The sequence below is a fragment of the Bos indicus x Bos taurus genome, chromosome 9, assembly GCF_003369695.1.
Source record: "Bos indicus x Bos taurus breed Angus x Brahman F1 hybrid chromosome 9, Bos_hybrid_MaternalHap_v2.0, whole genome shotgun sequence".
NCBI classification, from domain to species: Eukaryota; Metazoa; Chordata; class Mammalia; order Artiodactyla; family Bovidae; genus Bos; species Bos indicus x Bos taurus.
Window position 1 is genome coordinate 40,475,184 of NC_040084.1, and position 15,151 is coordinate 40,490,334.

Sequence of the window (15,151 nt, forward strand, 5' to 3'; positions counted from 1 at the left end):
TCCCAGGGATGGGGGAGCCTGGTGGGCTGCCGTCTATGGGATCAAACAGAGTTGGACACGACTGAAGTGACTTAGCAGCAGCAGCAGCATTCCCTTCTGGCCAGCAGGGTTTCTGCTGAAAGATCAGCTGTTTAGCATATGGGGTTTCACTTGTATGTTTCTTGTTGGTTCTCCCTTGCTGCTTTCAATATTTTCTTTGTGTTTAGTCTCTGTTAGTTTGATTAGTATGTGTCTTGGCAGGTTTCTCCTTGGGTTTATCCTGTATGGGACTCTTTGTACCTCTTGGATTTGATTGACTATTTCCTTTTCCATGTTGGGGAAATTTTCAACTATAATCTCTTCAAAAATTTTCTCATACCCTTTCTTTTTCTCTTCTTCTGGGACCACTCTAATTCGAATGCTGGTGCATTTGATATTGTCCCAGAGATCTCTGAGACTATCCTCAGTTCTTTTCATTCTTTTTACTTTATTCTACTCTTCAAAAGTTATTTCCACCATTTTATCTTCCAGCTCACAGATTTGTTCTTTTGCTTAAGATATTCTGCTATTGATTCCTTCTAGAGTATTTTTAATTTCAGTAATTGTGTTATTTGTCTGTATGTTTATTCTTTAATTCTTCTAGGTCTTTATTAATTGATTCTTGCATTTTCTCCATTTTGTTTTCAAAGTTTTTGATCATCTTTACTATCATTATTCTGAATTCTTTTTCAGGTAGTTTGCCTATTTCCTCTTCATTTATTTGGACTTCTGTGTTTCTAGTTTGTTCCTTCATTTGTGTAGCATTTCTCTGCCTTTTATTTATTTTTTTAATGTATTGTGTTTGAGGTCTCCTTTTACCAGGCTTCAAGGTTGAATTCTTTCTTCCTTTTGGTTTCTGCCCTCCTAAATTTGGTCCATTGGTTTGTGTAAACTTAGTAGGGTGAGATTTGTCCTGAGTTTTTGTTTGTTTGTTTTTCCTCTGATGGGCAAGGCTGAGTGAGGTGGTAATCCTGTCTGCTGATGATTGTTTGTTTGTTTGTTTTGCTGGTTTGGTTTTGTTTTATATGTGTTTTGTTTGTTGTTTAGATGAGGCGTCCTGCACAAGTAGGTGTGCTACATGTGGTTGGCTGATGCTGGGTCTTTATTCAAGTGGTTTCCTTTGTGTGAGTTCTCACTATTTGATACTCCCTAGGGTTAATTCTCTGGTAGTCTGAGCCACCAGGGAAGTCCAATTCTCTGGTAGTCTAGGGTTTTGGAGTCAGTGCTCCCACTCCAAAGGCTCAGGGCTGAGCTCTGCTCAGGAATGAAGATTCCACAAGTGGTTTGTTATGGCATTAAGTGAGATTAAAACAAATATCCAAAAACAAGAAACCAAAGATGAACCTGAGACAAATGGCAGTTACAAAATCAAACAAATAATAATTAAAATAATGGAATATACACATATAGTATACACCCATGATCAAAGTGAAACAGTTCAATAAAAATAAAGTACAGTAGAATGACCTAGTGAATAAAGTAAATAAAAAATTCTATTTACCAGTTAAGAACAAAACTAAAGCAAAAACTGGAAAATGGAACTAAAGCAAGGTGCCAAATGGGGACTAAAGCAGTGAAAACAAAACTAACAAATATGTTGTGAGGACAGAAAAGAAAGAAAGAATTGATATGTGAAGTTAAAACGAGGTAGATGAAGAAGATGATATACATTAAAGATTAACTGCAAGGGGAAAATAATAGGAAAGACAAAGGCATAAATGTAGAAAAATATAATAGGTTTTTTAAAAAATTAAAAATATAAAGAGAAAAGAAAAAATGGAAAAATAAAACTTCACACAACTGCAAAAGCCCAGTGTAGAGGCAGAGGTTTATAACAATAAGAAAAATTGTGACTGAATATACAAATATACATATACACCCATAAGCAAAATCAAAACAGTCCAACAAAAATAAAGTACAATAGATTGACCCAGCAAACAAGGGAAACCAAAAATTATATCTACCAGAAAAAAACTAACTAAAGCACAAACTGGAAAACAGAACTAGAGAAAGGTACCAATTGGGGAATAAAGCAATGAAAATAAAACCAACAAATATGTTGAGAGGAAAGAAAAGAAAGAATAGATATGCAAAGTTAAACAGAGGTAGATAAAGAAGTTTTATACCCATTAAAGATTAACTGCAAGGGTAAAAAGTGGTAGGAAAAGCAAACAATTGAATAAATGTAGAAAAAATAATAGGTTTAAACAATTCAAAATTAAAAGTAAAAAAAAAAAAAAATGAGGCAAACTCCACAGACCTGCAAAAGCCCAATGCAGAGGCAGAGGTTTATAACAGCAATAAAAAATGTGACTGAGGGGGAAAAAAAAGCACAAAAGCCTAATTAAGTTTCATATTGCCAACAAAATCAACAACTACAACAGAGGGGGGAAAAAGGAAAAAAGAAAAAATTCAAAAGAATCTACAGAGCAAGTCAAAACATAAGACTAATAGATGTTTTTCTTGAGTCACTGCTGTCAGAGTCCTTTCTGTCACTGGGAGTCACAGTCCACCTCACCTCCCTAGGATGCCCTTCAACACTGTGCTGATCTCTGGACCTGTGGGGGCAGCTCAGACTCTAATCCTGTCCACTCCTATGTGTTTTTGCCTCCAATGTCCACAGCTATTAAAACTAGTGTGTTTTCTTTTGTGGGAGTGCTCAATGACCTTTCATATGTATTCCATAGACACAGAGTCTGCCTAGTTGATCGTGTGGATTTATTCTGAATCTTGTACAGCTGGTGGGGAGGTTTGGGGTCTTCTTCCTTAGCCACACTGTCCCTGGGTTTCAATTGTGGTTTTATTTCCACCTCTGCATGTGGGTCATCCATTGGGGTTTGCTCCTGAGGCCGCACTGGAGGACTTCGGTTTGTTCCTGTGAGGGCCAGGTGTGGAAGTGGTGCAGCTGCTTGGGTTGCAGGGGTTCTGGCAGCACCAGGTACTCAGGAGAGTTGGGGTCTAGGGCAGCAGGAAATACAGTGCTCTAGAAGGGTATGGCAACCAGTATTGGCCAATACACTCCAGTATTTTTGCCTGGAGAAACCTCAACAGAGAAGCCTGGCAGGCCACAGTCTACAGGGTCGCAAAGTCAGACACTACCAAAGCGACCCTGCATGCATAGACGCAAGGCTTTTTTTGCCTGTGGCAGCTCTGCCCCAGTAAGTGTTGAGCATGAAGGTGGAGCAGCTGCTTGGGTAGCGGGGACTCGGGCGGCGCCAAGTGTGCAGGGACATGGACTGCCTGTGCCACAGGAGTTATGGCCCTATCAGAGTCTTTTTTCGAGCCTCTTGTAGCTGGTGATCAGAAGGCCTCTTTGGCCAGTCTTTTTCCATAGCTCTGCCCATTCAGGCACTTAGAAGGCTCCCTTGCCTGGGGTCCTTCTCTGTTGTTTGGTGTGTCAGGCACATAGAGGGGGCCCCTAGGCTGGGTTCCTACTCTATAGATTGGCCCATCAGGCACTTAAAGGGGCACCCTGAGTGGGGTCCTACTCTGTAGTTTAGCGCATCAGTCACTTAAAGGAGCACCTGGGTAGTTCAGCCTACCTTCTGAACTCTGTAGTTCAGTGCCCTCAGATGCATTTGATGGGCCAGCCTCTCAATTGTTCAGCTGTGGATGCTGGCATGTGGGGAGAGAGAGGCTATGGTGATGGCTCCACCACCTATGCATGACTTAGCAGTATCACCTTGCTTCTTTGGCTGCCCACCTTTCCTCCAACAGGCAATTCCCATCACAACCTCCTCCCTCACCTCCCCTTGATCCATCTCTCCAAAGTCAACAGCAGCCTTTGCCCTTGGATCACTCCACACTTCCCAAACTCTAGCTCCCAGCCGCTGCACCTTCCAGGGGACCCTCATCCTTCTCCTGGGTATACATGACTGCAGCAAGGACTGTCTGATTCTCATTCCATTTAGGCTGCCACAGATCAGCTGTTTCACTCTCAGCCTTAAATGTTTCTCCTCTGACTCAGACAATTGCCCCGATGTGGGGACTGGACTCCTGCTTCTGTCCCCCAACTGAAGACAGGTCCAATCCTACTAACATTCCTGTTTTTCCCCCTAGTTCCTTCATCCTACCAAGTTTTGGTTCTATATATTCTTTTCCTCTGGTCAGATACTCCTGTCCGCTCTCAGCTGGTGTTCTGCATGTACTTCTGTGTCTGAAGGTGTCTTCCTGATGTATCCGTGGAGGGAGATGTACTCCACGTCCACCTACTCCTCCGCCATCTTGTTCTCAAGGTGGATTCTTTGACTGGTTTGTTCTTGCTGTCTAAGGGACTCAGGAGTCTTCTCTAGCACCACAGTTTGAAAGCATCAATTCTTTGCTGCTCAGCCTTCTTTAGGGACCAACTCTCACATCTGTACTTGACTACTGGAAAAACCACAGCTTTCACTATATGGATCTTTGTCAGCAAAGAGATGTCTCTGTTTTTTAATACGCTGTCTAGGTTTGTCTAGGTTTTCCAAGGAGCAAGTCCCTTTTAATTTCATGGCTGCAGTCACAGTCCACATTGATTTTGGAGCCCAAGAAAATAAACTCTTTCACTCTTTCCATTTTTCCCCATTTATTTGCCATGAAATGATAGGACCATATGCCATGATCTTAGGTTTTTGAATGCTGAGTATCAATCCAGCTTTTTCACTTTCTTCACCCTCATCAAGAAGCTCTTTGTTTCTCTTCACTTTCTGTCATTAGAGTGTTAACCATCTGCATATCTGAGGTTGTGATATTCCTCCTGGCAATCTTGATTCCAGTTTGTCATTTATCTAGCCCAGCATTTCACATGATCTACTCTGCATATAAGTTAAGTAAGCAGGATGACAATACACAGCCTTAATGTACTCCTTTCCCAGTTTTGAACCAGTACATTTTTCCAAGTCTGGTTTTAACTGTTGCTTCTTGATCTGCATACAGGTTTCTCAACAGGCAGGTAAGTTAGTCCAGTATTCTCATCTCATTAACAATTTTCTAAAGTTTGTTATGATCCACACAGTCAAAGGCTTTAGCATAGTCAATTAAGCAGAAGTCGATTTTTTTTTTTTTTAATTCCCTAGCTTTGTCTGTAATCCATCGATGTTGGCAATTTGATTTCTGGTCCTTTGCCTTTTCTAAATCAAGGTTGTACATCTGGAAGTTCTTGGCTCACACACTGCTGAAGCCTAGCCTGAAGGAATTTTTTCCCTAGCATCTTTGGCAAGCTACTTTAAAAAAAAAAAAAATTTAATTGAAGGATAATTAATTGCTTCACAATATTGTGTTGGTTTCTGCCATACATCAACATGAATCAGCCATAGGTATACATATGTCCCCTCCCTCTTGAACCTCCTTCCCACCTCCCACCCCTTCCCACTCCTCTTAGGCTGTTACAGAGCCCTGATTTGAGTTCCCATTGGCTGTCATGTAGCAAATTCCCATTGACTGTTTTACATATGGTGGTGTATATGTTCTATGCTACACTCCCCATTCCTCACACCCTGTCCTTCCTCTCCTCAGCCTATGTCCGTAAGTCTGTTCTCTATGTCTGTGTCTCCATTGCTGCCCTGCAAATAAAGTTCATTAGTATCATCTTTCTAGATTCCATGTATATATATATATATATGCATTAACATGTGATATTTGTTTTTCTCTTTCTGACTTCACTCTCTAGAATAGGCTCTAGCTTCATCTATCTCATCAGAATTGACTCAAATGCATTCCTTTTATGGCTGAGTGATATTCCATTGTGTATATGTACCATAGCTTCTTTATCCATTCATCCATCAATGGACATCTAGGTTGCTTCCATGTCCCAGCTATTGTACATAGTGCTGCAGTGAACATTGGGGTACATGTGAATTTTTCAATTTTGGTTTCCTCAGATTATATGCCTAGCAATTGGATTACTGGGTCATATTGTTGTTTTATTCCTAGTTTTTAGAGGAATCTCTATACTGTCTTCCAAAGAGGCTGTATAAATTTACATTCTCCCCAACAGTACAAGAGGGTTCTCTTTTCTCCACACCCTCTCCAGCATTTATTGTTTGTTGGTTTTTTGATGATGGCCATTCTGACAGGTGAGAAGTGATATCTCATCACAGTTTTGATTCACATTTTTCTAATAATGAGCAATGTTGAGCATCTTTTTATGTGTTTATTAACTATCTATATGTTGTCTTTGGAGAAATGTCTGTTTAGGTCTTTTACCCACTTTTTGATTGTGTTGTTTTTCTGGTATTGAGTTGTATGAGCTGCTGTATATTTGGAAGTTAATCCTTTGTCAGTTGTTTCCTTTGTTATTATTTTCTCCTATTCTGAGGGATGTCTTTTCACTTTGCTTATAGTTTCCTTTGCTCTGCAAAAGCTTTCAAGTTTAATTAGGTCCTGCCTGTTTATTTTTATTTCCATTACTCTGGGAAGTAGGTCTTCGAGGATCTTGCTATGATTTATATCACACAGTGTTCTGCCTATGTTTTCCTCTAAGAGTTTTATAGTTTCTAGTCTTACATTTAGGTCTTTAATCCATTTTGAGTTTATCTTTGCATAATATATTAGGAAGTGCTCTAATTTCATTCTTTTAATGCAGCAGTCCAGTTCTCCCAGCACCACTTATTAAAGAGACTGTCTTTTCCCCATTGTATATTCTTGCCTCTGTTGTCAAACATAAGGTGCCCATAGATGGCGTGGGTTTATCTCTGGGCTTTCTATCTTCTTCCATTGATCTATATTTCTGTTTTTGTGCCAGTACCATACTCTCTTAATGACTGTAGCTTTGTAGTAGTCTGAAGTCAGGAAGGATGATTCCTCCAGCTCCATTCTTCTTTCTCAATATTACTTTGGATATTCAAGATCTTTTGTGTTTTCATATGAATTGTGAAATTTTTTATTCTAGTTCTGTGAAAAATGCCATTGGTAATTTGATAGAGATTGTATTGAATCTGCAGATTGCTTTTGGTAGTATAGTCATTTTCACAATATTCTTCCCACCCAGGAGCATGGACTATCTCTCCATCTGTTTATGTCACCTTTGATTTCTTTGATCAGTGTCTTAATAGTTTTCTGTATACAGCTCTTTTGTCTCCTGGACTGCTTGCCCAGTTGTGTCTAACACTTTGTGACCTCAGGGGCTGCAGCATGCCAGGCTTTCCTGTCCCTAAGCATCTCCCAGAGTTTGCTCAACTTCATGTACATTGCATTGGAGATGCCATCCAGTCATCTCATCCTCTGCTGCCCTCTTCTCCTTAGGTAGGCTTATTCCTAGGTATTTTATTCTTTTTATTGCAATGGTAAATGAGATTGGTTCTTTAATTTCTCTTTCTTATTTTCCATTGATAGAGTATAGGAATCCTAATGATTTCTGTGTACTGATATTGTATCCTGCAACTTTACTAAATTCACTTATTAGCTCTAGTAATTTTGTGATAATATATTTCAAGTTTTCTGTGTGTTGCCTGGAAAATCCCATGGACGGAGGAGCCTGGTAGGCTGCAGTCCATGGGGTCGCTGAGAGTCAGGCACGACTGAGTGACTTCACTTTCACGCATTGGAGAAGGAAATGGCAACCCACTCCAGTATTCTTGCCTGGAGAATCCCAGGGACAGAGGAGCCTATGGGGTCTGCCGTCTATGGGGTCGCACAGAGTCGGATATGACTGAAGCGACTTAGCAGCAGCAGCAGCAGTATCATGTCATCTGCAAACAGTGAGAGTTTTACTTCTCACTCAATCTGTTGTTGTTCAGTCTAGTTTGACTCTTTGCAACCCCATGGACTGCAACACACCAGGCTTTACTGTGTGCTGCCCTTCACTGTCTCCCAGAGTTTGCTCAAACTCATGTCCATTGAGTCAATGATGCTACGCAACCATCTCATCCTCTGTCGCCCCCTTCTTCTCCTGCCTTCAATCATTCCCAGCATCAGGGTCTTTTCTAATCAGTTGGGTCTCCCACCATGTGGCCACAGTATTGGAGTTTCAGTTTCAGCATCAGTCCTTCCAATGAATATTCAGGGTTGATTTTCTTTAGAACTGACTGGTTTATTCTTCTTGTTCTCCAAGGGACTCTCAAGAGTCTTCTCTAGAACCATAGTTCAAAAGCATCCATTCTTTGGCACTCAATTTCTTCATGGTTCAACTCTCACATCCATACTAATAGATGTGACTAATGGGAAAACCATAGCTTTGACTACACAGACCTTTGCTGGCAAAGTGATATCTCTTCTTTTGAATTCACAGTCTAGGTTTGTCATAACTTTTCTTCCAAGAAGTAAGTGTCTTTTAATTTCATGGCTGCAGTCACTGTCCTCAGTGATTTTGGACCTCAAGAAAATAAAGTCTGTTACTGTTTCCATTTTTTCCCCCTCTACTTGCCATGAATTGATGGGGCTGGATGCCATGATCTTCGTTTTTTGAATGCTGAGTTTTAAGCCAGCTTTTCCACTCTCCTCTTTTATCCTCATCCAGAGGCTCTTTAGTTCCTCTTTGCTTTCTGCCATTAGGGTGGTGTCATCTGCATATCTGAGGTTATTAATGTTTTTCCTAGCAATTTTGATCCCAACTTGACTTCATCCAGCCCAGCATTTTGCATGATGCACTCTGCATGTAAGATAAATGAGCAGGGTGACAATATACAGCCTTGACATACTGCTTACCCAATTTGGATCCAGTTCCATCGTTGTCTGGTTCTAACTGTTGCTTCTTAACCAGCATACATGTTTCTTAGGACGCAGGTAAAGTGGTATTCCCATCTCTTTAAGAACTTCCCACAGTTTGTCGTGATCCACACAATCAAAGGCTTTAGCATAGTCAATGAAGCAGAAGTAGATTTTTTGTTTTTGGAATTCTCTTGCTTTTTCTATAATCCAAAAATGTTGGCAATTTGATATGTAGTTCCTCTGCCTTTTCTAAATCCAGCTTGTACATTCTTGGTTCATGTACTGTTGAAGCCTAGCTTGAAGGATTTTGAGCATTACCTTGCTGGTATGTGAAATGAGTGCAATTGTGTGATAGTTTGAAAATTCTTTGGCAATGCCCTTCTTTGGTACTGGAATGAAAACTGATCTTGCCCAGTCCTGTGGACACTGCTGAGTTTTCCAAACTTGCTGGCATATTAAGTACAGCACTTTCACAACATCATCTTTTAGGTTTTGAAATAGCTCAGCTGGAGTTCTATCACCTGCATTAGCTTTGTTTGCAGTAATGCTTCTTAAGGCCCACTTGACTTCACACTTGAGGATGTCTGGCTCTAGGTGAGTGATCACATCATTGTGGTTATCCAGGTCATTAAGACCTTTTCTGTTTATTCTTGCCACCTTTTCTTATCTTCTGCTTCTGTTAGGTCCATACCATTTCTGTCCTTTATTGTGCCCATCTTTGCATGACTTCATTTTTTTTGGGCTCCAAAATCACTGCAGATAGTGACTGCAGCCATGAAATTAAAAGACACTTACTCCTTGGAAGAAAAGTTATGACCAACCTAGACAGCATATTAAAAAGCAGAGACATTACTTTGCCAACAAAGGTCCGTCTAGTTAAGGCTATGGTTTTTCCAGTGGTCATGTATGAATGTGAGAGCTGGACCATAAAGAAAGCTGAAAACCGAAGAATTGATGCTTTGAACTGTGGTGTTGGAGAAGACTCTTGAGAGTCCCTTGGACTGCAAGGAGATCCAACCAGTCCATCCTAAAGGAAATCAGTCCTGAATATTCATTGGAAGGACTGATGGTGAAGCTGAAACTCCAATACTTTGGCTACCTGATGCAAAGAACTGACTCATTGGAAAAGACCCTGATGCTAGGAGGGATTGAAGGCAGGAGGAGAAGGGGACGACAGAGGATGAGATGATTGGATGGCATCACCAACTCAATGGACATGAGTTTCAGTAAACTCTGGGAGTTGGTGATGGACAGACAGGGAGGCCTGCCGTGCTGCAGTCCACGGGTTTGCAAAGAGTGGGACATGACTCAGTGACTGAACTGAACTGATACAGAGAACAAACATACAAGTACATTGTGTGTTCACCCTGACTGGTCATCAAATATCAAATCATGTAATGCAACTGCTTACTGCAAATGCTATGCAGAGGAACACAGTTTTAATGTTTTATTTTGATGTAATTTTATATTTACAGAAGTTCAAAGAACTTGTGTTTTGCTCTTTTCCATATTTACCAATTATTAATATCTTGCTGCATTTGCTTTATTGTGTGTTCTTTTTTCCTGAACCACCGGAGAGCACTTTGTTGACATCCTGTCACTTTATCTAGAAATATTTCACTGTTTATTCCCTAAGAACAAGGGCTTTCAAAATAAATTTTTATCAACACATAAAGTTAACATAAACCATCAGAATAAATTTTAAGAAGTGCTAACTACAAAGAAAAACTCTGCCTTCGTGTCGCACAGGAGGAAAGTCTGGACCTGTTTTGCTTACTGTGATATTCCCAGACCTGCCATAGGGCCTGGCATAGAGCAGGCTTTTTTTTTTTTTTAAGAGTCATTTATTTATTTTTGGCTGCTTTGGGTCTTCATTGCTGAGTGTGGGCTTTCTCTAGTTGCTGTGTTGCGGGGGAGTTACTGTTCGTGGCAGCGTGCAGGCTCCTCGTTACGCCGGCTTCTCCTGTTGCGGATCACAGGCTCCAGGGCATGGGCTCAGCAGTTGTGGCACACAGGCTTAGTTGCTGTGCCGCATGTGGGATGTTTTGGACCAGGGATCAAACCTGTGTCCCCTGCATTGGCGGGTAGATTCTTAACCAACTGACCACCAGGGAACCCTCACAGCAGGTCTTCAATAAATACTGTTAATGTCTAAACATGATGGTGTGATACTACATAACCACATTTCTAAGCAAAGTATTTCTAAAATAAAGCAAAGACAATGACAGCAAAATATTCAGTCATTTCTTTATTATTACCAATGATTAGTAATTAACCAGTTATAAAAAGAGTAAAAGCCTTCCGATGTAAAGGACTGACAGGAAATTACCTTTTTAAGATGAGACAAACAGGTTAGAATGCAAGTAAGTGGGACTTTGGTCCCCTTCTGGGCCCCCTGCGGGGACCTGCTCTCTCCTCACAGGTAGCGGTTCCTGATGTATTCTCGGTACATGGAGGTGTCTTCTTTCCCCAGGGGCTGCATGATACCTTGACTGGCCTGGATGTGGGCATGGAAGATCTCTGTAGACTTTCGGTCTACTTTTGGAGGCTGAACCTCATAGATGTTGTCTTGAGAGAAAGCGGAGATGGGTGTTCTGTAGAAGAGAAGGGAGGACAGAGCAACATTAAAGAAAAGAAAGGAGCACAGGGACCTGTGACCTCAAGAGAACTTGAGAGTCACTGACCTTGAACCAGTGAACTTAGTAACAAGCAGTGGTAGTGACCTCTCGGCTGGCTTTCTCCCCTGCATGGAGGACAGCAAGAACAGTGCCTGCCCAGGGAGCTTTCCCCTTGTGTAGGCTGGGTGGGCCCCCCTCCTCTGTTCCTGCAGCTCTGAGCACACCCATGTCTGTGTGCCCATCTGCCTCTCTCCCAGGACTCAAGTAACTTGAAGTGGGGGCTGGACAGACTTTTTTGCTCCCTTTTCCTGGTATCTGGTACATACCCAGTAGTTTGTTTTTTTTTCACAGAAGACTTAGGAGGAATCAGTGAAGTAGGGGATACTAATGTATTCTACCTCACACATTGATGGCAGGAGTAAATGAGTTTATATCAGTAAAGTTCTCCCTTAGCCTGGTGCCTGGCACACTATTAGTGCTCAGTAATAGTAAACTATTGTTAACAATTACCGGAGCATAATTCCTTATCTGCAATTCTGAAATCCTCAAAGCTGTAATAACCAAACATGATTTTGCCAGCAAAACCTGACCCAATTGAAACTCATCTGGTGGTACAACATGCAACAGTCATCCCATTTCATGTGAATATTAATGTGTTTAGTTATCAGCCTCAGATCATGCAGGGGATGTTCTTATAAGGTCGCTAACACCCCCCAAATTCTGAATTCTGAAATACATCTGGCTTTATGCTTTTTAGATGAAAAGTTGGAAATCTGTAATAGGCAGCTTCCTTCCTTTCTGCGGTGATTTGAAAAGCACCCAAGAACTTCTCAATTCAAAAGTATCCCTCTATTCCTGCCCCACCTAGCCTGCCATAGTGCTTGAAATTTCCATCCACCCTTGGGGAAGGCAGCGTCTCCAAAAAAGACCTTGTCAAAGTGTAGCTGGGTGCCTGACACATCCTTAGTTCATCGTAGTGTGAACACCTGCTAGTTACTACATCTTTAGCTGGGGGCGGGCCCTCCAGGAATGAGTCAACCACCAAATCAGGTGCACTGCAGAGTGAGTGTGCATGTAAGGTCAAGATGAGGCCATGGGTAGGCGAGGATGCTAAGCTAGACCTTGTGAGGGACTGGGGGTACAATGACAACACACTCCACCACTTAGCCCAGGGCTTGCCCTGCAGGGGGAAGGGACACTTCTCCACTTCAGGGTACTAAGATAACAGAGAAGACATCTGGAGGATCTGTTCTGCTGAGTTGGGACCTCAACCATGCTCATGGACATCTTGTCAGGGGAACAGAAAGGCATCCCAGATGCCTGGCTGTTGAGTTAGCTGGGACTCTTAAGCTGGGGCAGGGAGGCGGGATTCCCTGCAGTCAGAAGCAGAAATGAGCCTCAGAAGCAGCCAGGTCTGTACGTGCAATGTGAGCATGTTGTGGGACACTAGGCAGGTGCAGTGAGTGACACACAGCCGGAGACAAGAGCTGTACAGTAAAGCCCTCCATTCTCACAGGACGCATTACAGTTGAACTTGGGTCTTTCTTACTTAGGGCTTCCCTGGTGGCTCAGATGGTAAGGAGTCTGCCTGCAGTGTGGGAGACCCAGATTTGATACCTGGGTCAAGAAGATCCCTTGAAGAAGGAAATGGCAACCCACTCCAGTATTCTTGCCTGGAAAATCCCATGGACAGAGGAGCCTGGCGGGCTACAGTTCATGGGGTCCCAAAGAGTCAGACACGACTGAGTGACTTTATTCTCTTTCTTACTCTTCTAAAAAAGTCACGTTATCTCCCTGTACTCTGCCTTTAGAAAACTAACACATCCTGCCATGACTGGATACTCTGCTTTAAAAATGGCTTTGAAATAAAATATAACTCAAGGCCGAATGTGCTTTCTGGAAGTCAACCTCAACTGTTGGACCTCGGGGGTAACATAGTTAAACTAAAATTTGGTAAATGGTTTATGAAATACTCCTATTTTTCCAAAGCACTATAATAATTTTACATAATCTTAGACTATATCCTTACATAAGAAAATAAAAACCAAAGGATGTAGTGATTTACTTAAAAAAAAAAAAAGGCCAAGGTGAAAGAATCTTGAGATGTCTGAATTTCAGTTTGAATGCCAGCTTGGCAGCAGTGCTTTTCTTTTCTTTTTTTTTTAATTTAAAAATTCTTAATTGCTAAAAATGCCAACCATCATCCAAGCCTTCAACAAGTCATACTGTAACACAGCAGTAACATCAAAAGTCATTAATTCACCATAACAATTGTAATAATTGTTTTTTTTTTTACAATATTGTATTGGTTTTGCCATACATGTTAGTTATTCAAATATCTGTGGTTAACATGAGGAATAATTGGGATGATTAATATGTGAACTCTTCTCAATTTTCCCTCACAAAAACAGAGCAACTCCTCAGTCATTTACACAATTCAAAACAAGATGCTAAAATCTTTTAACAGTTGATAATATTCAAGGTCAAGCCATTTTAACCTGAACCCTTAAAAGGGGCTCCTCCATTAGTGGTTTTAGAGATTGCCATCAAAGTGCCAGCCACAGCAACACCTCTGTACCACACCATCCATACCTGTCTAGCATCTACATCCTCCATTTTACAGATGAGACACTTGAAGTCAATTTAAAAATGGAACTAATGGTTTCTGTGCTTTGAAGCCTGGAACCCTGTGTACATTAACCAAGAGCTTTCTGGCTGGCATCACACCAGAGAGGTACCAAACCTTAATGCAAGTGAGAAAGGGAGAATCCAGGTCATTGTTTTGTCCTTCAGAAGCTCAGCCGAGTACCCGGGTGGGCAGGCTGGAGGGAGAGCAGCAGAGCCGGTCAACCACGACTGGGGCCACGGAACAGCCGCTTCCACCCAGTGCCTAGAGTTTTTTTTTTTTTTATCAGGAGTCCTCACTCTACTTCTCAGTAAACAGTGTCACTGCCGTGTGGAATAATGGAAAACGCATTACAAAGATGGGAAATATGAAATGTCCAACCTCAGCTTTTAATGGTATCAGATTGAGTGGCAGGTGGGTTTAGGGCTCCAGCACTACCTCAGTGTGGTTTCAAAACAATATAGGGAGTCAGAAAACGCATCAATCAGCCCTTTTATCTTTTTCATTCAGACAAGATTCAAAGTCTATATTAAACAATGAAATTGTAATGTTAGAATGTTTCTTATTGGATTTGGGCCAGAAAGGAGCTTAAGACATACCCAATACTTTTGGCACGATCAGAAAGAGGAATGGGAAGAAAGGGATTTACAAAAAACCCTTTGTTTCCTCATTGTACTTGCACATCAAGAAATTTATCCCGATGAGCTCTTCCTGGTCTTTAGGCAGTGGCTCTTCAGGTATGGTCACCAGACCAGCGGCATCTGTGCCACCTGGGAATGTGCTAGAAATACAAATTCTCAGGCCCTATTCCAGGCCTGCTGAGTCAGACACTCCGGGGATGAGGCCCAGCAAAGGTGTTCAGTAATGGGCCCTCCAGGTGATTTTGCTACTCATTATATTTTGGGCTCCAAAATCACTGCACATGGTGATTGCAGCCATGAAATTAAAAGATGCTTACTCTTGGAAGGAAAGTTATGACCAACCTAGACAGCATATTGAAAAGCAGAGACATTACTTTGTCAACAAAGGTCCATCTAGTCAAGGCTATGGTTTTTCCAGTGGTCATGTATGGATGTGAGAGTTGGACTGTGAAGAAAGCTGAGCGCCGAAGAATTGGTGCTTTTGAATTGTGGTGTTGGAGAAGACTCTAGAGAGTCCCTTGGACTACAAGGAGATCCAACCAGTCCATCCTAAGGGAAATCGGTCCTGGGTGTTCATTGGAAGGACCAATATTAAAACTCCAGTATTTTGGCCACCTTATGCGAGA

The 15,151-nt window shown here is 41.6% G+C and overlaps 1 protein-coding gene across 1 annotated transcript in view; it reads right to left on the bottom strand.

Annotated features, from left to right (window-relative positions):
* Window positions 1-10,873: 10,873 nt before the first annotated feature.
* The window catches only part of FIG4 (FIG4 phosphoinositide 5-phosphatase), a 171,050-nt gene continuing 166,772 nt past the window's right edge, over window positions 10,874-15,151 (bottom strand). Inside the window, exon 23 of the mRNA XM_027551237.1 lies at window positions 10,874-11,234. Coding sequence (XP_027407038.1) covers window positions 11,057-11,234 — 178 coding nt within the window. The 3' untranslated portion in view covers window positions 10,874-11,056. The remainder of the gene's footprint in view (window positions 11,235-15,151) is intronic.